The sequence below is a fragment of the Danio aesculapii genome, chromosome 3 (genome assembly GCF_903798145.1).
Source record: "Danio aesculapii chromosome 3, fDanAes4.1, whole genome shotgun sequence".
NCBI classification, from domain to species: domain Eukaryota; kingdom Metazoa; phylum Chordata; class Actinopteri; order Cypriniformes; family Danionidae; genus Danio; species Danio aesculapii.
Window position 1 is genome coordinate 30392479 of NC_079437.1, and position 27927 is coordinate 30420405.

The 27927-nt window shown below is 34.7% G+C and overlaps 1 protein-coding gene across 1 annotated transcript; it reads right to left on the reverse strand.

Moving 5' to 3' along the window:
* Positions 1–738: 738 nt before the first annotated feature.
* Positions 739–27903, reverse strand: syt17 (synaptotagmin XVII). Its single transcript, XM_056452695.1, has 7 exons — positions 27889–27903; positions 23024–23172; positions 16171–16322; positions 15473–16089; positions 12111–12231; positions 10420–10575; positions 739–1316 (listed from the first exon to the last, which is right to left on the reverse strand). The coding sequence occupies exons 1-7, from the start codon at positions 27901–27903 to the stop codon at positions 1120–1122; spliced, it is 1407 nt and encodes a 468-aa protein (XP_056308670.1). The 3' UTR covers positions 739–1119.
* Between the last annotated feature and the right edge of the window lie 24 nt (positions 27904–27927).

Sequence of the window (27927 nt, forward strand, 5' to 3'; positions counted from 1 at the left end):
TTATTGTGAATGATGGCATTAATGACGTTGTTGATCATTTCAAGATGGCAGATGCATCATCGGGTGTTCTATATACACAGTTGAAGTCAGAATTATTAGCCCCCTTTTAATTTTTTTTTCTTTTTTCAATACTTCCCAAATGATGTTTAACAGAGAAAGGAAATTTTTACAGTATGTCTGATAATATATTTTTTTTTCAGGAGAAAGTCTTATTTGTTTTATTTCGGCTAGAATAAAAGCAGTTATAATTTTCTAAAAACCATTTTAGGGTCAAAATTATTATCCCCCTAAAGCTATATTTTTTCTCGATAGTCTACAGAACAAACCATCGTTATAAAATAACTTGCCTAATTACCCTAACCTGCCTAGTTAACCTTATTAACCTAGTTAAGCCTTTAAATGTCACTTTAAGCTGTATAGAAGTGTCTTGAAAAATATCTAGTCAAATATTATTTACTGTCATCATGGCAAAGATAAAATAAATCAGTTATTAGAAATGAGGTATTAAAACCATTATGTTTAGAAATGTGTTGAAAAAAAATCTTTCAGTAAACAGAAATTGGGGAGAAAAATAAACAGAGGGGCTAATAATTCAGGGGGGCTAATAATTCTGACGTCAACTGTACTCATTTTGTTGCGTCTTGCACATAACATAGTTATAAAAATTGCTGTGTTTAAGCTAAAAGTGTGAAACTGGAAACACTTTTTTATGTGAGCTGTTCTTAACGCCACACTGCGGTGCTAAATATCTGTACTGAGAAATAATGCGGTGGGGAAAAATGATTACTACATGCTTAGCAACTAACAAGAATGAACAATATGAGAAGTCAGCTTATGAATTATAAGGATTAATTGTAAGCGCTGTGAAATGTGAAGCAACACAATATTCAGTTGTATGACAACACAATATTCAGTTTGTCCAGGGTTTAGAATGACCCAGGGTTAACCGTTTTGAGTGTGAAAAACCCTACTGAGACAGAGCCCACCATTCTGTAGAGAACAGATCTATTACTATATGATTCAAAACCATTAAAAATGATACAGAAACCTCCAAACGCTCCCAGATATTTGTGTTTTAGGTTCCTCTATCCCACCTTCAGTGGCTGTTCCAGGTCAGTATTATGTGACCTCAAGGGATGCAGGAGAGACGCGGTCACACTCGGCTCGGGAGCGCAGGCTGTGCCACTGTTCCACTGGGGTTCGCTTGGAGCTCAGCAGTCGACGCCAGTGTGTGGTTTCCTGAGGCCCGCTGGAGAACTGGCCAATCACAATACGGCCAACAAAATCGTTGCTACTCTTCACGTTGTGCCCGTAAACTAAGAAGGAAAAGACATCAAATTTGTTACATAAAATACATAAAAAGGTAATTCGACTCCATTTTAAATGGTGATTATGGATGCTAATCCTTTGTGAATTAAGTTTCTTCTCATTATAATACTCTTATAATAATATGACAAAACATACTGTAGTTACTGTTTATGACATTTATTTGTGATTTAGGTTTTAGTAAATCTAAACTAAAAAAAAATGTACATCAACTGAAATAAAACAAAGTAAAAAAGAATAACCTTAATGTCACAATCACAAGCGATCCAGCCTGTGCAGACCACTGGTAAACATGCTGGAGATGCTGGAGAACTACAAATCTGCCAGTAAAAGAACTACATATTCAGTCATGCACCACTCACACACCTGGCCTAGATCCCCATGATTGCAAACAGACACAGCTGAAGTGGTTCAGGACTAATTACATAGACTATTCACCTCTCAAACACACACAGGTTGCTGAGTCTTGTTAACTGTTTAGTGACATTACAACACGTTTCCTTTGTCTTGCTTTGCCTTGTTTTGATCCTTGCCTTGTTTATCTGTTTATTCCTGTCTGCTGCCTGCCTTCTGATCATCTGTCTGTGACTACGACTTTTGATTGCCTGTATACATCTGTTTACCCCTGTGTTGATCATCTCTTACCTGACCTCTTTAATAAACCTGCATTTGGATCCGCACCCCTGTTGTCAGCGTCTACTTCACTGTTAAACTTATTTTATTTTAGCTATTTGCCAAGGCCTTTTATTTTTTAGAATATTTTTTTCGAGGTTATATATTTTCACCTTTAATGGATAGGACAGTAGAGAGTGTTGGCAGGAAAGCGTGGGGAGCAGAGAGAGGAGAGGGATAGGCATAGAACCTTGAGGCGGGAATTGAACTTGGTTTGCCGTGAGCACCGGAGTGCATGTGTCGACACACTATCCACTATGTCATTGACGTTTTTTGGGGTCTTGTCTTGATGAAACACTAATTTCAGGGGCATTTCCTCTTTGGCACAGGACAACATAATCTCTTCAAGTATATTTATGTAATCAAACTGATCCATAATGCTGGGTAAATTATAAACAGCCCCAACTCCACAGTATAAGAAACATTCCAATACAACGATTTCTGAAGCACTTAGTTTTAGTCTATACAAGGAACTGAGGCTTGAGATTGGTGACCTGGCTGTCCTCTAACACTGTAGATGAACTATAGATCAGAAAAGTACATTTTTACTCTTATTTTACATTGCTATGTGTCATGGCAAATTTTAACTGATTATGCACATGCTGTTTTTCAGCACGGACGTCATGGTGGCGCAGTGGGTAGCATGATCGCCTCACAGCATAAAGGTTGCTGGTTCGAGCCTCGGCTCAGTCAGTTGCCATTTCTGTGTGGAGTTTGCATGTTCTCCCAATGTTCGCGTGGGTTTCCTCCGGGTGCTCCAGTTTCCTCCACAGTCCAAAGACATGTGGTATAGGTGAATTGAATAAGCTAAATTGGCCGTAGTGTATGTGTGTGAATGCAAGAGTGTATGGGTGTTTCCCAGTGTTGGGTTGCAGCTGGAAGGGCATATGCTGAATAAGTTGGAGGTTCATTCCATTGTGGCGACCCCTGATTAATAAAGGGACTAAGCTGAAAAGAATATAAATGAATGAATGATTTCCAGCAGTGATGTTTTATAGGTTCTTGCTGACAGCTGAGCTTCCATCAAGTGTCACTACAGGTCATTTTAGATAATCTATCTGGAGGTGATTATTGACTGAAACATTGCCATTCTGACTATTTTTAATCCATTAATACATTTACCTGTAGTTGCTAATTTTATTCTCCATGTTTCAGCATTTGCTTGCTATTTTAAAGTATTGGAGATAATTTCAGATGAATATCCTATAATTTGCTCCACTTCTTTAAACGTTTTCCTCATCAAATCAATTTTTTGCATAAATGTCATTGTTCTTCTGAACAATGTTTGGAATAATCCAATTTATGTCATAAAAATACATTTTATAAGTGTGTGACAAATTTCTGACTTTCCTGCCTAATAAAGGACCATTAGTAACATCTGTTTTCTTCACAGAATGAATGATTTTTTTCATTAAACTCCACACTGCTATTATGCAGAACACCCCCCTTTCCTATTACTCATACACAGCAGACAGGACATTACAGTTGGGCCTGTTGTCTTTCTATTACACTACTGCATTCACATATAATTTGATTGCAATGCACAAATATGACTACTGATGATAACAGTGGTTCAAGCGGTTCCATATGTTGTACGGCAATTTTTAACAAAACTGTACATACGTATACAGAGCTATGAAAAACACTGTAATTCTGAGTTTCTGCATATTTAGGATTCATACAGCAGTTTGCTAAATCCAGAGAATCTGAGAATTTTAAAGTGGTCTCCGGTCTCCTAATGTTTCCCACAGGTATAATTATAAATTAAAAGTATACTATGATAGTACACAAAAAATTAATGAATAATATAAATAAATGAAAATTAATTTTACATGTGTGAACATGCTCTTTCAATTCTTCACCTCAATACTCATCTTTTCAATCTGTTTTTCTCCACCTCTAACCAATTTTGTTAATGGAGTCGGGTCAGAGTACGAGGCACTGTTAATTTCATCAGGTTGCTCATAAACAAGATTGAAGATTTCTCTTCCCACTGATTTTCCTCTCTTTCCTGTAACTGGCAGGGGAGTGCTGGCAAAATAGCAGCAAGCACAAATAATATTGTGACAAAGCCCAGAGGTGGCAGTCAGTGATACAGCCGCTCTCTAGGCAAACATGCAGACCACATAATTGATGAGCCAATATCCTTACTTAATTCCATACCTTAATTCACCGCTAAAACTTTTATTACAGCCCATAGGAGCAAATGCAGAGTCCATTTTATATGACGGTGTGAGTTAAACTGCATGAACAGGATTGGAGACACTCATATTTATTTGAGAGCTTAATTTTTAATAACCTTCCCCTTTGTTATTTTGTGGGACGACAAAGTGAATATACTGCAAAAACTCCTTTTTTACTGATGTAATTGAAAATTTTCTTTACAAATATATATTTTAAAATCAAGATAAATTTACATTAGAAACAAGATGAAGATGAAAAACAAAATGGCTAATCTTGACAAGATATTATTCGATACAATTCGGTCAGTGCTTAAAAAGTATGAACCTCAATAACCAGCTCTAAAAATCATCTTGAAGGGGCAGGATGTAGCATTTGATTGGTCAGAAGATTGATAGGAAATTCAGCTGGAATGATTAACAGCTGATAGAAGGAGAAAAATACTACCTCCTTTAATGTTCCTGTTGGTATGACCCTAATTTATAACAATAAAACAATCCCAGCAAAGTCATTGCATCTATGATGGTGCTTATGTGCAACATTGGAATATTGGAGAACAAAACCTCTTCCTGATAAACTGGCGGCGAATATAAATACTTGGGACTTGTAGAGCTGCCCATTGATGGATTGCTCTTAAGTGTTTGGACTTTCAGCAGTGAAATTTAAACCACACTGAACTGAACTAAACTGAACTTCAACTCTGAAAACTGGACTGACACAGTTTCAATTTAGAACTTTTTTGTTAAGCTGCTTTGACACAATCTACATTGTAAAAGCGCTATAGAAATGAAGATGAATTGAATATATATATATATATATATATATATATATATATATATATATATATATATATATATATATATATATATATATATATATATATATAAATTTGGAGGTAGTTCTGGAGGTAATAATAATAAAGCTGAAACGATTAAGGCATTTTAGAATGATCAAAACAACATTTCAGATGTTTTACAATGTGCTTGCTCCGTTGATTTGTCCATTAATGCTGTCCATTGCACCTATTTTTATCATCACATGATCTCTTAATTAAATCGCATTTTTTATGCTCATAATGGAATTTATATACACTCACCGGACACTTTATTCGGTACACCTGTCCAACTGCGCGCTTACGCAAATTTCCAACCAGCCAATTACATGGTTTTTGGTGCCAGACGAGCTGGTCTGAGTATTTCAGAAACTGCTGATCTACTAGGATTTTCACGCACAACCATCTCTAGGGTTTACAGAGAATGGTCTGAAAAAGAGAAAATATCCTGATGCCAGAGATCAGAGGAGAATGGTCAGACTGGTTAAAGCTGCAAGAAAGGTAACAGTAACTCAAATAACCACTCATTACAACCGACGTATGCAGAAGAGCATTTCTGAACACACAACACGCCCAACCTTGAGGTGGATGGCCTACAACAGCAGAAGACCACACCGGGTGACACTCCTGTCAGCTAAGAACAGAAAACTGAGGCTACAATTCGCACCGGTTCACCAAAATTGTACAATAAAAGATTGGCCTGGTCTGTTGAGCCTGGTCTGATGAGTCTCGATTTCTGCTGCAACATTCGGATGGTAGGGTCAGAATTTGTCCCCATCTTCTGATGGCTACTTATAGCAGGATAAGGCACCATGTCATAAAGCATGAATCATCTCAGACTGGTTTCTTGAACATGACAATGAGTTCACTGTATTCAAATGGCCTCCACAGTCACCATATGTCAATACAATACAGCACCTTTAGGATGTGCTGGAATGGGAAATTCGCATTATGCATCACGTCAATATAGACCAAAATCTTTAAGGAATATTTCCAGTACCTTGTTGAATCTATGCCACGAAGGATTTGGGCAGTTCTGAGGGCAAAGGGGGTCCAACCGAATACTATTAAGGTGTACCTGATAAAGTGGCCAGTGAGTGTGGTTTATGCACATTTTGTATTGAATAAAATGCTACTCAGCTATGGACATATGTTTGTTATGCATATTGTGATAATTCATGCACATTTTGGCTTTCTATCAAGCATCTTTCATGCTTTAATCCAAATTGCGATAATACGACTGAAGAACTGAAATCTCCAGTTCATCACTGTAGTTGTATGCAACTCGAAAATCATGCAAAATTTAACTAAAACAATCACATTTGGAGCAACACAAATGATGGCTCAGTAAATGGCAGAATTTCCATTTTGGATTATTTTGTCGCTATTTCCAACCAGTGCTTTCAACAGGAAATTACTGTAAAGTCCCACCATGTCAATATATCCCTTTCTCCCATGTAAGAGTCTGTTTATAGCATATTGATCAGTCTCCATGCTCTGTGTGTCAGTCAGGAGAGAAACATGGATGTGTCTGGATGAATGACATCATCGTCTTCAAGCAGAGGCTCAGGCGTGGTGTGTGCTTGCTGCAAGAACCCATGTGCTGGACAGATGACATCATCAGCCTGTGTCACAGTCAGCAGTCTCGAGGGAGATCTGCTTATCTGAGTCTGGCCTCATTCATATTTGATAAAAACACAACTGAGACAAACAAACACTAGCGCTGAGGAGTCATGGCCTTAAAAGAATCACTTACTATAAATGCACAGTGTAATATAATAATAATAATAATAATAATAATAATAATAATAATAATAATAATAATAATAATAATAATAATAATAAGCGTAGGTTCTGGATGTTTTAATGATAACAATGCTTATAATAATAATAATAATAATAATAATAATAATAATAATAATAATAATAATAATAATAATGCAGTGGCGCAGTTGGTAGTGCTGTCACCTCACAACAAGAAGGTCGCTGGTTCGATCCTTGGCTGGGTAAGTTGGCGTTGCTGCGTGGAGTTTGCATGTTCTCCCTGCGTTCGCGTGGGTTTCCTCCGGGTGCTCCGGTTTCCCCCACAGTCCAAAGACATGCGACACAGGTGAATTGGGTAGGCTAAATTGTTCGTAGTGTATGAGTGTGAGTGAGTGTGTATGGGTGTTTCCCAGAGATGGGTTGCGGCTGGAAGGGCATCCACTGCGTAAAACATATGCTGGATAAGTTGGCAGTTCATTCCGGTGTGGCGACCCCGGATTAATAATGGGACTAAGCCAAAAAGAAAATGAATGAATGAATAATAATAATGCTAATAATATTTTTAATTGGAATATTAACTATTTAATTGGAATATTAACTAATGTATGTTCTAAATAATGTCAGATTATTATTTTAAAACAATGGAAGTTTGAAGTTAATTATAACAATAATAAGGTTAAAATATAAATAATACACATAATAATAATAATTATTAATAATATTATGATAATTATGATTATTTTTATTTTTATTATTATTATTATTAACAGCTTTACATGATCTACATAAACTAAATATGAACAATCTTGTACCGCATTTATTAATCACAGTTCTATATAATATGAATACAATATACCAAACTGTTTTTTTAGATTATTATAAAGATATATATACAAACATCCTTTTTTAAAAATACATCTAATACTAGTTTAGTTAAGTAACATTAACTATAATGGACCATTATTTTAAAGTGTAATAAATAAATATATAAATAATATTACAACACTAAAAATAAATCAGTAAATATATAGGCAAGTAAATACATGAATAAAGCAAGCATGCAAGCAAACAAACAAATAAAAAAAGTATAATTTATATGTTAATAAATCTAATATCTAATAATTTTATCATAAAACACTAGAGCAGGGGTGCCCAAACTCGGTCCTGGAGGGCCGGTGTCCTGCAAAGTTTAGTTTCAACCCCAAACAGACACACCTGGGTTAGCTAATCAAGCTCTAACTAGGCTTTCTAGAAACATCCTTGCAGGTGTTTTGAGGCATGTTGGAACTAAAATCCGCAGGACATCGACCCTCCAGGACCGAGTTTGGGCACCCCTGCACTAGAGATTTGTATTAGATTTGTTTGTGCTACCAGTTTATATTAATGTTGATTGTCAAGAGAATATGCCAAAACTGTCTAAGCAAGCAAATCAGTAGTGAGAGAGAGTCTCGAATTGCAGGCAGTGTTTGATTTTAATAGCCTGAAACATCAGAAACACATCCTGACCAGCCTAGATGGCACACGCCCTTTACTGTGAGATCTGTCTGTCTGTAAATACCACTGTTGACTCAGCACTGATTAAACCGGAGGACGCCAGAGCAAACTACACATCCAGCTGCTCTCAAATGGCAGGTTATGAGAAATCACAGTGCATGCTGCAGATGGTGACCAGTGCAAATATGAAATGTCAGCGTGTAGCAGTGCATGAAATCCCAGCGTGGGCAACTGTGCAGGTCAGATTCTGACTGGCAGCATCGGTAATTGAAGAAATTTGGTTGGAATTTAAATAACCTTAATGTGGTGCCCCTATTTCAGCCTTTGGTCACTGGCTGTAGATTACACTAAATGAAATGCAACTTATCAACTGGTTAAAAAAACCTGGCATGTGCCATTCTGGCTTTTCATTGAGTTGCATGAGGTACTAATCAAGATAGCTTCAACTCTTTTGAATAAGGTTTAGTGTGAGTAATAATAAACACTACTTTTTAGAAAGAGTTGTTTTTAAAAATTGAACAGAAAAGAGAGGGTTGGTAATCGTTTTGATTTGTCATATTCTGAGTATTGATGAAAAGAAAGATTTTTAAAAAAATATAGAAATCATTTGTACCAATATAAATGCCTTTTTGATCAGTTCGCTCAGGGGCGGATTTAGTGATGTTGGGGCCCTAAGCAATTTCAGCTAAAGGGCCCAAAAGTTCTAAAATGCACCTTTTGTACTTTAATTTTTTTATTATTATTTTGCTGTTTTTTTTATTATCATTTTATCTTAGTGCAAAATAATAATAACATGTAAAGCACCTTATAAAACTTTTGAAACTATTTGTTTTCTTAAGTTGAATTCACAACTAAACATAATAAATGAACTATTTAATTTTTTAAACTAAACCTTTACTGAGTTGACTACTGGACTGGTCCATGATTGAAGGTGGGGGACACATTTGCGCAGATGTAATAATTACGTAAAAATAAACATTTTTAGACCCTTACCGTACAAAATATGATAGAAAATACTGTTATATATAATTTAAAGTATCATTTATACTTCAAGGTAATTATTTGGGGGCCCTCAGATTTCCTGGGGCCCTAAGCGGCCGCTTACCTTGCTTATTGGTTAAATCTGCCCTTGAGTTCACTGTATCTATATTTATTATTAGTATAGATCAATTCAGACAAATCTTAATGGTATACATAAATACATTCAATGGAGAAAATCTAAACAACATTGCAGCCATTTGAGTCTTGATTATTAGGACATATATTTAGCATCACTCAGTAACTGCTTGTGTTTTTATTAACAGTATCAACTTTTTTCATAGCTTCTCATTTCATTGTGATTGTTTCATTCTATTTTAGTAATGTTCTGTGTTTGCAAACATATCAACATTTTACGACATATTTTTTTATTGTATATACTGTTGAAGAATTATTAGCCCCCCTTTGATTTTTTTAAAAAAATATTTCCCAAATGATGTTTAACAGAGCAAGGAAATGTTCACAGTATGTCTGATAATATTTTTTCTTCTGGAGAAAGTCTTATTTTTTTTATTTCACCTAGAATAGAAGCAGTTTAAAATTTTTTAAAAAACATTTTAAGGTCAAAATTATTAGCCCCTTTAAGCTTTATTTTTTACTCTATAGTCTACAGAACAAACCATCCTTATGCAATAACTTGCCTAATTACCCTAACCTGCCTAGCTAACCTAATTAACCTAGTTAAGCCTTTAAATGTGACTTTAAGCTGTATAGAAGTGCCTTGAAAAATATCTAGTCAAATATTATTTACTGTCATCATGGCAAAATAAAATAAATCTGTTATTAGAAATGAGTAATTATCACTATTAAAAAATCATCTCTTCATTAAACAGATACTGGGAAAAGAAATAAACGGGGGCTAATAATTCAGGGGGGCTAATAATTCTGACTTCAACAGACTTCATATTAATGTATTAATTCATTCAGTTAATTAGGTTTAAGATATTGATATAACATTATATTTATTCATAAATATAATAGAAAGTTTATATGTGTAAAAATCATCCATTTAATACATTTGATAAATTTTTCAAATTTTTTCTACCATTTGAACCCGTAATATCAGTGAGTGCATATGTGTGCATATTCCTGTGTTAATGTTCAAACAGTACCTGTCAACACAAGACTGACTTCACACAGGTCCTCTTGTGGTACACGGAAGCTAAAGGACTCATTGTAGCAGGGGTCAATAGTGCCCCTCATACAGGACGTCTTCTTAGACTTCATCAGCTTCAGACCCGTCACCAACTGCACCTTCACAAATGGATCTGCAGACAGAGAAGGAATGACTGGCTTAAAGCTTAAAACAGGATAATCAGTGGGAACAGTGACCAATACTATTCAGACCAATAGTGAATTAGCTAACACAAATAAAATGCTAAACAGCTTGTTAGCCTTTGGTTAAAGCTGCATATGTGTCAGTGTGTCACCGCACTGGTGTGAAAACTGTTCAGAATCACAGACACTATGTCTTGGAAGTTTGGTGCTAATAAGACTTTTCACTGGAAAATGTCTTCTGGAAAGTAACATGTCTGCCTATTTTTTTCTTCTGACCAACTGTTAAAAAAATGCTACAGTGCTGCTAAAGGGGAAAAAAACCTAACTATCGCTTAGCTCTTCACATCAAGCCATGCAAATTATTTTCATTATAGTTATACTTTGTTTTCAAATGGTTTAATGTTAGCAACATTAGCATTGCGTTACATACTTAATGTGTATTAAGTGTTACTGTAGATATAGATTTCTCTATAGTCTAATCTGTAATTGTCACACCATTCAAATTTCATATAAAAACTGACAAGTTTAATTATTCCTGCTGTGAGAAAAGACAATAAATGATCTCACACGCCATCCCAGCTTGCACCTTGATGTAAAAAATGACATAAAAAAACCCTTTAAAAATGCTAATAAATTTTATGTCACATGACTACATTGATGTCAGAAAGAAATCAAATTGACATCTCACACTGGCGTCAAAACACACAACTAAAATCAAATACAGGTTTGTCCTGTAATCATTTTTGACATGTCTTTTGAGGCCAATGTTAGATGTCAATTTGATGATGTTTAGACATCAAGGTAGTCTACATGCATACTAGGGATACAAGATCCAGTGTAAATTTGTCATTTGTTTCCAGATGAACAAAACTTCAATGTGTGGATGTCAAATGGATGTTTTGACATTGAGGAGCCTGCTGGGTTATAACATAAACCTACTAGCTGTAATTTCTTCTGTATACATACAGTTCGTGACATAATGACGCAAAAAGCAGCAAGCTCAATCAAATTTGAAAACATTTCACACACTGTTGTCAATCAGTCTAAGGTAAGGAGACAGTAATGATATAGTTTTAAACACTGACTTTTCTAGTTGGACTTTAAATAGCTTTTACTAAAAAAATAAATAAAAGAAAAGCCACAGACCGCAACTTTAACTTCATCATGTGGGCTGTGTAGTCAAACTAGTGGCAGAATAAAATTCAGAAATTAAGCTTTTAATTTATTTCATTATAAATAATAATTACTTTGGATTAAATTAAATTACTAAAGCTCTTACTTCCTATAGAGTTAAACACACTGAAAGGCAAGGCAAGGCGAGTTTGTTTATTCCTTTTTATGTAAAGCACTTTGAATTACACTTTATTAATTATTATATAGCACATTGTGTATGAAATGTGCTATATAATAATTAATAAAGTGTAATTCAAAGTGCTTTATATAAAAAGGAATAAAAGAAACAAGTAAAAGAAAATAAAAACAACAAAGAATAAAAATGATAAAAAAACAGATGAAAGACATTTACCTGAACCTTGGCACATGTCTGTCTGCAGCAGCTGCTTTGCTCGGATGATGTCCACATTTAATCTGCCAGCACTGGGCAGATAGTTTAAGGACAGCAGCAGCTCACCAAGCTCAACCTCATTCTGACAAACATCACATTGAGAAACCAGTGTCATAACAAAGATGTCATTAATTAATATGTCTTTAAATGTCAAAGATATCAAAGGTTTAACATCAAAATAATTACACAATGAAAGCTTTTTCAATATGAAAATATAGCTGGTGTGCTTCCTGAAACCTTTCTGAAAGTTTAGGAATAAACTGAAACAAAAAAAGTGTGTGGCGTGTAAGATTTTTTATTCTATACGAATTTAGCAAAAGTGTATTTAATTTATCAGAAGTGATGGAAAATATATTGATGAGGTTAGGAGTTAGAGTTATGTTTATAGAGTTTTGGGTTTGAAATACAACTTCTGAAATAAAAATCATGATCCTCTTAAAAATAAGTAAGAAAATCCTCTTATGAAACAGAGAAACTGTTTCTTGATCATCAAATAAAAATATTATCCGTAAATTCTGAAGAATCGTCTAACACAGAACAGTGGAGTAATTACAGAGAAACAAATTACATTCTAAAATATACTAAAATACAAATCAATTATTTTAAAATATCTTTATCTCTTGTAGGAGATTTAAATCTATATTTCTGGTAGGAGATAAAGAGTTCCTAAGTGTAGGTTGAACCGATATAAGAAATCCTACGTACCTGTTTCAGTGTTTTTTTTTTTTTTAACAAGAGGTAATCTTAATTAGCATTATAATTATTGTAGCTACTGTATTTTGTATTGTTTTTATTGTTTTTTTTTAAATGTCCGCAGCAATAAGGTGATGCCCAACAAATTTCCTGTCAAAGTCAATAATGTTTATTTCTACTACTACTACTAAAACGAAATAATACATGCGTTTACTGTATTGTTGATCAAATGCATGCAGCCTTGGTGAGCATAAAGGGTCGGTCACAATTTTTTTATACCATTGACTTCTATTCATATAAATGCAAGAAACCGAAAACATTTCATTTTAATCATTTGATTCTAATCAGACAGGGTCTGGGGCATATCAGTGGCCAGAGATTGATTGAACATGAACAAAATTACACTACATTAATGTTGCTATTATTATTATGTTAATGTAACTCACCTCTGACTTTTTTAAAACATTGGATTTTTGTATTTTATTTTAATAATAATAACAATAATTAATAAATATTATTATATTATCATGAAACCAGCCTTAACTATTGACTTTTAAAATGTTTAATTTATAGGTCATTTGAAAGCTGACTATATAAACTCTCCATTGATGTGTGGTTTGTCAGCATATAGGGTAATACTTGGTTCAGCTATTTGAAAACATGGAATCTGAGGGTTCAAAAATAAATAAATAATTTATATATAAATATTGAAAGAATTTTGATATAGAGTTTTTGATATATTTACAGTAGGACAATTACAAAATGTCTTCACGGATCATGTATTTATTCTGATGATTTTTGCCATAAAACTCAAATCATTTGACCCATACAATATATTTTTGGCTATTGCCAAAATAATTCTGTGCAATTAAAGGGTAAAAGGGTCACATATTACAGAGTTCAAGTATGCTGAACTTTGACCTCCAAGATGTGTGACCAATAGAAAAATAAAATATCAGGTGGTGACCTTTTAACTGAATTCTGTTTTTTAAAAAGACACAGTAGAACTTGGTGTTTAATTTGTACTTTTATTACTATTGTTTTATTATTGTTGCAGGGCCTAAAGTCTAATGTGACAATGGCTTATTAAAAAACTGAAACATTCTTTTGACCCCACACATCTGAACAGCAATGCACATTTTCAAGTGACTTCAAGACAAATAATGGCAGGTTAATATGTTGTCACCTTGGAATTATAAGGTTCTATTTGCATTCTGAATGATTTTGAGATCTTGAGCTTCAAAGTTTTTACATTCCATATATCAAACAATATGTGTAACAGTTCTCTTTCATACATTAACATGACAGAGACCCCAAATGTACTCTAAATGTAAATGATCAAAGCTCTCATAAATTTGCAATTTGGGGTAAAACAAACAGGGCAAATGCAGATAGAACCTTCTAATTCGTCATTTTCCACTTGGAATTCTAAGGTTCTATCTGGCAGATCATTCACTGAAGCTTTACTTTTCAAGAAGTACAATAAAACAAAACTATAAAATGGTGTTGCAACAATATTTTGATGCTTGAGAAAGTAACATTTTTGCTTTCTATAACAATTATTATTAAATGTTTTAGGATTATTATTTTTTCTTGTTCAAATTAAGCATACAAGGCTGTGCTGAATATTTTGTCCAGTGCAGATATTAATTTTATGTAATTAATATGGGAATATTTATTTAATTAAATGCTTTAAATGAACTATTGAATTATATGTCCCATAATTAAATTAAGCATTTGCCCTTCAAAGCTTAATATTGAATATATATATATATATATACATATATATATGACTATATATATATATACAAATAATATATTTTATATTTAAATGTATAGCATTTTTTAATAACTCTTTTTTTCAACAATGTAAAATTTAACATTTCATCTCAGTGCTCAATGCTTCTAAATCATCACATTTACACACATCTTTTTAGTGTCAGGTTTCTTCTCAGTTTTGTGTGGTGCGGCATTATTTAGTCAACTCTGATTTTGTGTTTCTTTCTGGTCTTTCCCACTGTCAACGGAGCAGTCCGGTGAAATGACAAAGAAAGCTGATCATGATTGGTCCTCGGGCATGCATTTGAAATGCTGATTGGCTCATAGAAAGAACCTTATAGAGCCAAGCTAGAGTTTGGCATTGTAGATAAAACCTTTTTTGTTTTTTTAAATAAAAAGTCTTAAATGTAAACAACTTAAACAAAAACATCACATTAGTAAAAAAGATGTCATTTAAGTGAAGTTTCACAAACTAATTTCGAGAGGAGCACGTGATATGATTGACTGCAGTTGGCCACCCTTCTACATTAATTAGTTAGCCAATCAGATTAATCCCAAGTCACTATAAGTAACCTAGCTAGAACTACTCTCTTATCTTCGTTTTCCGAAGAAACCCCCCATCCACCCCTTCTCCTCCTTTCCTCCTTTACCATGGGGAGCTCTCGAGAACCACCTGATCTCGTACTCCCCTTAAAAAAATTTAGATAGAAGGTGACAATGTGTTTTTGCATATAAAACAGGTTAAAAACTGTTGTGTGTATAATTTTATGCAGGATAAATTAATTTAATGGAGTTCTTTGACAACTTCTCAGCATTTATGCAAGTGAAAAACAAGTGGATAATGCTATTACCTGAGAGCTGGGCACCAGGGCCTTCCACCAATGTCCTCCCTTCACCAGATCAACCTCACTAAGAGGAAGAGCCACTTTTCCGATAACACAGTGGCGTGAAAACTTGTCGAAGTCGACCACAGAGAGCAGTAGTGTGCGTCTTTGGGCCTCCAGGAAGGGGAGATCAAAAGTGAAACGCTCTTCAAACACAGGGTTCTGGGTTTTACGCTTTACTCCCGTCTGCCTTGAGTTCTTGTTGTCAGGCAGCAGGCTCATCTTCACGTAGGGGTTCGAGTGGGCCATGTCTTGGCGGGCGCCATCGCACGTTACAGGAGGAGGAAGGTCCCGGGCCTCAATGACTCGCACAATGAGGTGGGCATTGATGAGGTCGTATTGTGTGCTGAAGTGCAGCATGCCCAACTGGTACCGCATCAGGATCTCATCATCTGTTAGAGAGTCCACATCATCACTGCACGAGTCTAAAGAGTACAGATGAGGTTCCAGCTTGCGAAAGTAGTCGTCAGGTGGTGTCGGAGGCTTACGCAAAGGCTGCACCACTTCCTTTCTCGGTCCCATGGCCCAAAATTCAATAGGCTTTACATCCACCATAGGGGAGCTTGGGCGTCGAGCATTCAGACCTGAGGCAGTGAGAGGCATTAAGGTGAAATGTAAACATGTATAAATTTGCTAGTCAAAGTGAGAGTTAAATCTGGACTTACTTGCGAGCTGACCTGCCAAGCTGAAGGTGGATCGGGCAGTTTCTGAAGTGGGCGGTCTGCAGTTTGTAGTGGGATCAGATTGGGGAGAGGAAGCGCCGTCCTGATCCATGAGGTGAGAATTTGTGCCTTTCTCATCATTGCAGTCATTGACACTGGAAGAGATGAGTTTGTTAGTTATGCTACTTACACGTTGCCTATTGAAAAGACCATTTGATCTTTACAGCACCAGTTTTATTCAATGCCATTTGGTTTTCTTGGCTCTTTTTAGTCTGGACCAAAAATAACAAACTTTAGTTTAGCCCAGGTTTTCTGTATAAGACCAAGCCGGACAATACAAAATACAAAAACAATTCTAATTTTTAATTGAAAACTTGTGAATAGCTTATAAAATGTGAGACTGGACCTGTGGACCACAAAACCAGTAAAAAGTTGAGCAGCTGTATGTGTAGGAATAGCCAAAAATACATTCTGTGTGTCAAAACTATATATATATATATATATATATATATATATATATATATATATATATATATATATATAAAATAAAAAATAAAATCATTAGATTAGGAAGTAGTTTTTGAGTAGTTCTATGGATCGGTAAGAATTCAATATGTACAGCTTTAAATGTGATTTTCTCAATACTTTGATCTTTTTGAACCCTCGGATTCCAGATTGTCAAATGACTGTATATTGATAAAAAAAAAAAAAAAAAAAAATTCTCTACTAATGTTTTGCTTCTTAGACTTTTACACACCTGAAACTTGTCTATAGCGCTTGTTCACTGCTGCTCTTATAGTTGTGTAAATTGCTTCCTTGTCCTCCTTTGTAAGTCGCTTTGGATAAAAGCGTCTGCTAAATGACTAAATGTAAATGTAAATGATAAAAAATGATCCTATCCAAATAAACCACACAGCAATGAAAAGCATATCAAAGTCCCCAAGAAATCAAAACTAACCACATGATTTTGTTAGCTCAAATTGCCAGACTTGTGGTGAACAATTCATCTGGGCATGTCATTAAGAAAACAAAAATGGTTTGACCTTCTAATCTTAAATTGAAAACTGTAAAAGCACTTCCTGTTTGTTTTAGGTTAAATTGACAGATTACGTATGTCTTGGGTATTGGGTGTGGCTAACATATTTAACAACGCTTCTGCAACTGTCAGTTGTGACAACAAAAAAATGGTGAGCAGGAGTCCATTAGGTTGTAATAGCTCTTCTTTTCCCCATCTTTCTGAATGAAATGTCTACTTTACTACATCCATTCAGTTCACAGTAGAAAACAAAGCCACGCCCACTGATTTCTCATTTAATATTGAGCTTCTCTAGAAACTGTGTCACAACACGAAAAAATAAGTCACAGCTTCCGGTTCATCTTGACTGTAATTCAACTTTTAAATGTATAAATGTCAACCTTTGAAACCCTCAGAATCACAAGTATGTAAAGGAGTCAAAACGGCACCGGGAATTCCTACATTAACAAAGACCTTCTGTAAGGAGATACATTTTACCATGCCTGTTATGAACTGTAATTAGCAAAATGGAGATTATGGTTAAAAAAACAGGTAAGTCTGAGCATTCAGTGCTTTTAAGGTCGCATCTTGAAAAATCATACCCTGTTTTTAGACACAATCAGCTTGAACAGGTAAAAACATCAAACAATACTGCACTCCAATTTTCTGACAGCGTGACTGATTCAACTTTTTTACTAATGTGCAATTATATTTATGTCCAGTATTGTGTCATTTCTCATCTGCTTGTTTTTTCCAGCAGCCACAGAGGTGGATGTTCTGTACAGGATCTCTATGTGCAGGCCTGACTCCGACTCGTCCCATGGGGATCATCAAGGACCCTTTGTGTCCATGACTACAGCTCAGAGGGAGATAGTTGTCATAGCAACGGATGATTCTAAAACAAATGGCCTTAGGAGCAATTCGAGCCAACAAGAGCGGCTGGACTTATAGGGCATAAAGGTATATATTAGGATGTACATGTTCTGCTCTGTTAAAGACATCTGCAACCCCAATTATAAAAATGTTGGAACATTTTTAAAGGGATTATGGGACAAATGAACAGTGAGAAAATTAAGTCAGTTTTGATGAAATATCCCTTTAAATTGAATAAATCCAGAATATATGATTTGTTTATTTTCTTTAGCTTTATCTAATAGCGAAAGTAAAAACTGAAAAACGTTTACTGAAAAACGTTTACTGAAAAACGCGTACACGCACGCACGCACACACATATATATATATATATATTTATATATATATATATATATATATATATATATATGCTGCAGCTCACTCCAAAAACTGGAATCAGAGACTAAATAAAAATGCGACGGTTATTTAACATCTAAATTAAATAATTTACAGTCCACAGAAAACAGGTGAACCGACTCCTACTGCTAATTCATGAGAGTCATTTTATTTATAAGGGGTCGCCACAGTGGAATGAACCACCAACTTATCCAGCATGTGTTTTACGCAGAGGATGCCCCTCCAGCTGCAACCCATCACTGGGAAATACCCATACACCCGCATTCACACACATACACTACGGACAATTTAGTTTACCCAATTCACCTATGCCTTTAGACTAGTGGGGGAAACTGAAGAACCCGGAGAAAACCCACGCAAACACGGGATTCAAACCAGCGACCTTCTTGCTGTGAGCTGGCATCGCTACCCACTACGCCACCGCACCACCCTTGAGAGTTTCATGTTTGTGTATAAAGAAGTTTTTGTCGGTCAGTCTTTGCACACATGTGCCAAAAGTCATGAGAGTGTTGTCAAACAAATCAAAAATCCTATTTCTCAATGCAAAACTGCAAAAAAAAAGGTTTAATAAACTATAATACAATATTGTAAAAAGATTCAGGGAATTTAAAGGACTCATTTTAGAAAAAGTGTAAATGTGTGCCCACGTTTGAGCCTAGATGAGCTTGCCTAAACTAGAGCATCCATGAGTAACATTCATGAGCAACAGATGCAAAAGCAAACATCTGTTGAAGCCTATGTTGTGCAGCAGAGCAACTGGCAAAGGAAACATTGACATGGAGGCACCTACAGTGCTCAGCATATACAAGTACACCCCTCACAAATCCATCTTTTAAATTCATGTTTTTAATAGGAAGCTTTACAATATTATATTTGTGCATATACATTAGATTAGTCAGTACTGAAGCCAAATCTGGAGCTTATCAAACATAATAACTTAAGATAACGGTCCAAAATCTAGTACACCCAAATATATATGTTATAGAAAAATATTAAATATACATTTAATAAAAGGAAAAAAATCAAAAAGCAAAATAATGAAAAATTTAGTGGAAATTTTGTAGGTTGTAATTAATTTTTGCAATATTTTGCTTGAATTTAATTGTATTATCTTTCAGTTTCTAAATATGTTTGGTGACAAAAATATTATTTTAATAAATATATCTGTTTAATAAATCTGTTTTGTTTAAATGCACCAAAATACGTTGCCTATATTATATCTATTTAATAAGGGCAGCGGCAAGCACGATTGCCTCACAGCAAGAAGGTTGCTAGTTCGAGCCTCGGCTGGGTCAGTTGACATTTCTGTGTGGAGTTTGCATGTTCTCTCCGCGTTGGTGTGGGTTTGTGGTACAGGTGAATTGGGTAAGCTAAAATTGACCGTAGTGTATGTGTGTGAATGAGTGTATGGATGTTTTCCAGTGATGGGTTGCAGCTGAAAGGGCATCCGCTGCGTGAAACATATGCTGGATAATTTGTTGGTTCATTCCGCTGTGGTGATTAATAAAGGGACTAAGCCGAAAAGAAATCGAATAACTGAATCTTTTTAATAAATCTGTTTCGTTTAAATGCACCATAGCCTATATTCAAATATTCATTTTCAAATTGAGGTGTACTCAATTATGCAGAGCACTGTAAGCTCCAATCAAGATCATACATTTCATGGGATGTCTGTAGTTAAAATATGCTTATTTACATAATACAGTTCATTTTGTTTGCAAAAATAACTTTTGAAAAACTTTTTCACAGTTGGAATTCCACAATGCATCAAGAATCAAACACCATTCTATGATCACAAACTCCAAATCAAACATCTTACAACTCTTCCAGCCATTTGGTCACTGTTTTCAGTTTTACACAAACCTTCAATAACCACACATCAGCATTAGCTCAGTCAAACCAGCATAAGCCAGCAGTCTCTGGTGACAACATCAACTCCATCCCTTACACAAGTGTGAATGACTTTTCATGAAAGCAAACTGCTGATTGGTAATGACGTGTATATATAATGGAAAAACACACAAGTACTGTATGGCCACCATTGTTTAGTTCTGGTAAAAGTCATTGAATGATGTCATTACAAAAAGCTTGACAGCCTGTGGTGACTGTGTGCATCCAGAGGACAAATTATCCCTGCTAATACATGAATCACTTGTCCATTTAAATCATATTATCCTTGCTGTTCCTGCCTGGGAACACAAATAGCTCCACACCCCAGTCATTATAAGCTTCGGGTTCCTAGAGAGTCAAGAAAGCCATCTGGTGCATCAGTCTCTTTTATATTACTTGAGATTAATGAATGCAGCAATGGTAAATAATAATGCAGCAAATATAAAGTTGTGTTGGAGTTTAAATGACAAAATAACAGTTCTAATTTCTCATACCACATGCAGAATTAAACATGGAATGCAATGTGACAGTAGTTTATCACACTGTTATTGTTCTACAGTTCATGCAAACTATTATATTCATACTGAACATTTTTATTAATCAAACACTTTTACACAAAACTTTACCATCTACTTGATAAGTGATTCAAGTGGATTGAATTACACATGGAATATATTGACATAAAGTGACAATAATACATAAAATTTTTTTTTTCGGCTTAGTCCTTTTATTAATCGGGGGTCGCCACAGCGGAATGAACCGCCAACTTATCCAGCACATGTTTTATGCAGCGGATGCCCTTCCAGCTGCAACCCATCTCTGGGAAACATCCATACACACTAATCCACATCCATACACTATGGACAATTTTAGCCTATCCAGTTCACCTGTACAGCATGTCTTTGGACTGTGGGGGAAACCAGAGCAGCCGGAGGAAACCCACGCGAACACAGGGAGAACATGTAAACTCCACACAGAAACGTCAACAAACCCAGCCGAGGTTTGAACCAGCAACCTACTGCGCCACTGCGTCGCCGACAATAATACAAATTAATATATATATATATATATATATATTTATCTATTGTTTAGAGCAGGGGTGCCCAAACTTTTTCTAATGAAGGGCCAAAAACCAAACTTGATTAAGGGATGTGGGCCAAATATATCCCAAACCGAATATATCATATCACATAATATTAAATTTGCCATTGGGTTATTTCCTAATTCATTCGCTAATATTTAAAATTAACATGAAAACTTAGCTTTAAATCATATTAACAAATGCAGTTTATTTTTTACCACTTTACAACGAACTCATTATTACAGTAAAAACATAAACTATCTGCTGAAAACACTAGTCGACCTGCTGCTGCCTTTGCCTGTCTGATTCATTTACAACATTTAATTGAAACATTTAATTTCAGTTGAAATTTTTGTAGCTCAGCAATAAAACAAAAGGTTAGGTTTAAATCGAAATAACAATCTCTGTCAAAGGCATTCGGCCCCAAACACATCCCCATCATTATCCCTATTATTTCAGATAGGATGGTGGGCCAATTCAAAGGTTATCATGGGCCAACTTGGCCAACTTTGCCCTACTTTGGGCATCTCTGGTTTTGAGAATACTGTTAAACAGTTAGGGAGAATATGTTTTTTTATTTGTTTGTTTTAAGAAACTTATATTATTATTTAGAAAAGATTAAAATTGACTGAAACTGAGATTTGGTAACATTTAGAAAATTACATCATGCCTATTTGTCTATTTCATGTCTAAATGTCTATTTGAAACACATCAGAATAAAAAAAACTTTGTAATTGTATTACAGAATATTATGCTTTTCTTTTTTTTTTATCAAATGCCTTAAAAAAAACTGTATATAGCGGCATATGTATATTATTGAAACAGTATGCAGGCCTGTAGCCAGGCGGGGTTCGGGTGGTCCGGAAGGCCCACCCCTCACTGACAAAGGTCGAGTATTTGTCCCATACTATGAGCTCATTTGTGCTATTTTAACCGCTGTGCCATTAAATATAACCCATCAAAAAAGGCTTTAAGATCAAGCAGAATCCTCTTTAGGCTGTCACTTCTTAGCCTATGCCAACAAATGTTTTTCTGAGTCCAACATCCAGCTGTGCAAGAAAACATACAATGTGACGTAGGAAAAGTCATCTTTTGCTACTGTATTGTTGAGAAAACATTTTACAAGTAACTTTTATTTAAATCTTGGACCTTATTTTTGAAACAAAAATGACCAATGAAAAGGTGTGAAGCAACAAAAGCGGCCCATATTAAAATTGATTTGAATATTATTTTGGCTAAAATACTCAAAAAGTGTGTTTATGATGACCATCTGACCAGCTAATTCAAAATAGTGCTTAAAATGTCACTAAAATGCGGTATTTAAATATCAAAATAAAATAGAAAATGAGGTTATAATTGCAAAAAGAACCACCCCTTTCACCAGGCTGGCTACAGGCCTGGTGCGGTTATACATATCTGTTAAAAATACTAAATAGAGTGTAAATGTTGTGCAGCTAGCAGGAAAACCCAGAACAACATCAAAACATGAAGGATTTTAGCATGGGATGAATGAGCTGAATTGAAGTTGATGAATGTTGAACTGTTCTGCATTAATTGTGATTTGTGAGCGTTGTTTGAGGTTTGTATGGGTGTGCGCTTACAGCCATGACGGAGTCTGAGCTGGAAAAGGCCCCAAAATCTCCACCTCTTCTTCAGAAGACTGACAGCAGCTGCACTCCCAACACCACTGCCAGCAGGAGCGACACGACCAGCGGCACAACAGCAAATCAGACAGTCTGGACAGAAGACCCTGAACACAACACCACAAACCCACACACAAAGACTGACTGACCCACACAAGGAGCAGTAAACATGGCTAATCTTGATTACTGAACAAGGCAGTGAATGATTTATTTGCTTTTTATTATTTTTTAATTCTCTAGTCAACTGCAGCTTGACGGCAAAAAGTATAAATGTAAACAAAGTCCCAGAAATTCACTTTGTTCTGCAGCAGGACGTTAAATGCCAATGCCAATCCACCATAATCAGATGATTTATTTTAAGAAATTCTCACTACCATTTATTATATTCATTCATTATTTATTATATTTAGCAACGGGGTATGCAATTGATGTTAAAACATATATATATATATATATATATATATATATATATATATATATATATATATATATATATATATATATATATATATATATATATATATATATATATATGGTGTGTGTGTATGTATACTGCATATTTTTGTATACTTTATTTTTGAGTTTCTTTTTCTGTAGAACCCTAAGTTACTTTGAAAAATGCTGGAAATCAGTAACCACTGACTTCAATAGTATTTGTTTTTCCTACATGGATGTCAATGATTACAGGTTTATAACATTTCTTTTAAAATACCTTGTTTTATGTTCACCATAAAAAGAAAACTCATAAAGGTTTGGAGCCACTTGAGGGTGAGTACATTTCCTTTTTGGGTGAACTATTCCTTTAAAATATGATATAATAGTTATTAAATATTATTTTGGATTTGCCATTATTAGGTTTAAGCATTTTATTTTATATGCTATTCTTTCTTAAATTGTCCAAATAAGATGATCTCTTCACATAAAATGACAACAGTAAAATATTAAATATTACAAAGCATTAATGATTTATTACTGTAAGTTCATTTTTCTTTTCCACGTTGGAAAAAGAAACAGGAAACTAGGGCAGAACAAACATTATTTCATCACTCTCATTGAATGAAGCAGAACTCCAGAGGTCACTCAGATGTTTGCATCATTCATGAATGAGATGCTATCTTTTTTTCAACACAAATAGTTTCTCTTTGATTTACTCTGAATGACTGTAAAGAAACAGGAGAAAACAAATCCAAAAGATCATGAAGATTACTCGCTCCAAAAAGCCCAGTCCTCCGCTGAGGCTGTATATGTGCCTATGGTTGGCTAAATAATAAATGGCTTAAGACAGGATGTTGACAGGAAAAAGTCTTGTGTAAACAAGACCTTTTTCTTTCTTTTCTTTTTATCTGGAGGCGAATACATTTTTCAATGCATTTTAAGATTGGAAAGGTCTGTGGGTGTCAAATATCTCATGTAGGGACACGCATATCAGAATAAAATGCCATCAAAAATTAAATATCGCAATATTTTCATTCTACATTATGGATAATGAACATATTCGCCCCCAAAATAATTTGCTCATCATTTACTTCTAAACTTTTACGAATTTTTTTCTTCCTTTGAACACAAAAGATATTTTGAAGAATGTTGGAAACAAGAAGCCATAGTAGGAACAATACTAAAAATACTATTGTCGACAACGGCTGCTGCTTTCCAACATTATTCAAAGTATCTTCTTTTGTGCTGAATAAAAGAAACTCAAAACAGGTTTGGAACAAGTGGAGGCTGAGTAAATAATGGCAGAATTGAAAAAAATTCCTTTAAGAAATTCATCAATTACTTTTCTCTACATACCTCATTGATAGGTTCCAACTGTCCTTTTTCAAAGGTTGAGTGCGGAGGGTGGAGGTCAGGCACAGAAAAAAAGAAGAAATAAAAATTCTCTTTAATAAAATTTTTCAAATAAATATTAATACACATAATTTTATTAAGTAACATCCTGAAATATGTTAGCAACCATTTCATGACATACTTGACATATGTGCAAAACTTTTCAGTGCATTACATTGTTTATTGTTGAACATTAGCATAAAGAACAAAGTTAATGCTTCTGATATCAGTTTATGACTATAGTTTGAATTCTACATGATTTGTGTTTATTTATTGTGTGGTGTTCATGTACTCTGTTTCGTCCATCTTGATAAGAACTCTCTTGTATGTTTTTTTTTGTTTTGTTTTTGTATCTCAGTAGGACCCTAAAATAAAATGTAATTAAATAAAATTTATAAATAAATATCGATGAACTAAATTAATATAGAAAAGATCAAAATAGCATCTGATGTACATTTTTTAAATGTTGTCTTATTCATTGAAAAAAATCTGAAAACCTGTATCATGGTTTCACTAAAATATAAAGCTAAGTAGTCTGCAATTCCTATTTCATTCATTCATTTTCTTTTCGGCTTTATTAATCCCTTTTATTAATCAGGGGTCGCCACAGCGGAATGAACCATCAACTTATCCAGCATATGTTTTACGCAGCGGATGCCGTTCCAGCCACAATCCAACACTGGGAAACACCCATACACTCTCATTCACACACATACACTACGGACAGTTTAGCTTATTCAATTCACCTATAGCGCATGTCTTTGGACTGTGGGAAAACCGGAGCACCCGGAGGAAACCCACGCAAACACAGGGAGAACATGCAAACTCCATACAGAAATGTCAACTGATCCAGCCGAGGCTCGAACCAGCGACTTTCTTGCTGTGAGGCGACCATGCTACCCACTGCACCACCATGATGCCTGCAATAATAAAACAATAATAAAACAATAAAAAAAAATATTTCCTAACAATAAGAAATATTTCTGATCATGTGGCAAACGAAATGCAGCTTTGCTATCATAGAAGTAAAATTATTAAATGTAAATAAAAAAAACTGTTAAAATGTTATTTTAAACAGCCAATAATTGGAGACCTTTAAAAATGTTTCAACATTTTACCAAACCCAAGATTTGAATAGTAATTTAACTAGGTAAATGGCAAATGTATTGCCCAAGGTGCCAAAAACCATTAGAACATTAAAGGTCATAATGCATCATGAAAACATTTCCATAAATCTTTAAAAATGTCAGTTTTTATTGGTAATAAGCACAGCTAAAAAGGGAATTTGGACAACTTTAAAAGGCGATGTTCTCAAGATTTAGATTTTTGTTTAAATTTCTCAGATTTTAGACTTTCAAATAGTTGTATATCAGACAGATATTGCCATATGTCAACAAACCATACTCAGTTTAAAGGTAGTATGGTCACATTTACCACATATGATATCATTTTTTAAATTTATTGCAAATGCAATAAAATGCAAATTGCAAAACCTATTTAGCATTTTGTTTTTTGAAGCAATTATAATTATACTAATATACATTTGCACTAAATTTATTTTAATAAGCATGTGCAGAGTCTGAGTAGAAAAATTTTTTAAAAATCTGACTGCACACCTAAGCTTGTTATTCACTCGTGAGAATCTACAGGTTGGTTTGTGTCCTGTTCCCCTCCCCCTGACTTGCTCTCTAGGTCCAGCTCTCGCTCCTCATCAGTGGCCCAATGTTGGCTAAGCAATTAGCTGTGGCTGTATCCATGGCAACAGTGATATGAGCTCCTGTCGCTGGCAGCCCGCACCTTGCCGCCGCTGGCTGAGGCAGAGATGACGCATCAGGGTCACTGACATTATCGTCCCTACTGCTCCACATGCCCACTTATATTCCCCTGACCAAGGTCTCAAACACAGTACCATGAAAACCATAACAGAAGCTAACTCATTGAAAGAAAGTTTAAAACATCAAAAACAAGCTGCATTCATATTTACAAAAGAGTGAAATATGTAGACAAACCATTAATACTTCCCCAAATATCATTTTAGTGGACCGTTGTTGAAAAAATCATTTATTTCTGCAGAGAATAGTTTAAGGATCTAAACAATCTTTTCCACTTTAAAGAGATATTTGTGGAATAAAAATCATAATCATAATAAAAAAGCTTTAATTTAGATTGAAAATTCCTGACATGCTTTAAAATTTGATATTCACTCTCAGGAAAAAACACACACAATCTGTAACTAGAGCAATATATTTGATAAATTATTTATCCCTTATTTACTCCTATTAAGGGTGCATAGTACCATAAAGTACAAATTATTACATTAAGTGTATCAGTATGGTATTTGTAACAGGTATTGCCATAGTGACAGATTTCAGACTTATTCGTACTCTCAGTGTGTGAATGTAACCAAAAGGTTCATCATAACACACGGATTCTGCAATAAATAAATCAATAAAGAAAGACTGTAAAACTAATTAATATCCCAAAATACTTGCTTGGAAAAACAGAACAAAACATGTGTGGTGGTATCTTTTTAAAAGGTGCATGTTTGTAAATTACTGCATATGATCTACTATGTACATATTATTATCTAAATATCAGCACCTTTTCCAAAAGGCACTGCCTCTGTGATTGATTCTGGATCTCTTTTCCCTCTCAGAGATGAAATATTACTTAAAAGATACTAGACTGAAACACTGTAAACCTTTAAATAAAGTTTTAACAATATAAGATAACAATATAACACAATGAATATGAAACAATATACAAAGACATATCACAAACAATGAACCATCAAATCCATATAGTGAATAAATAAAAATCATGTACACTCAACTAAATTGGTTTAAGGCCTTGATCAGAAACAATCAACACATAAAGAGAAGCAATGAACAAAAATCTGAATGAAGACGCGTGTGAAAATGAAATGTGAAATCCAGAAAGGACCCAGATGGTAAAGTGTGTGTGCGTTGTGTGTGTCAGAAGTGACTGGGACTCACCTGTGTGTACGCCATCCTCCTCTTACTCTCGCCCCGCAG

Bases quoted from the DNA above. Each gene is read 5' to 3' on its own strand.
- syt17 (XM_056452695.1), bottom strand. The intron at 16,323-23,023 runs GTAAGCGCACAC...CATCTCTTCCAG, and splicing joins GCTCAGACTCCGTCATGGCT to TGTCAATGACTGCAATGATG. The intron at 1,317-10,419 runs GTACTGTTTGAA...TTTCCTTCTTAG, and splicing joins AGTCAGTCTTGTGTTGACAG to TTTACGGGCACAACGTGAAG.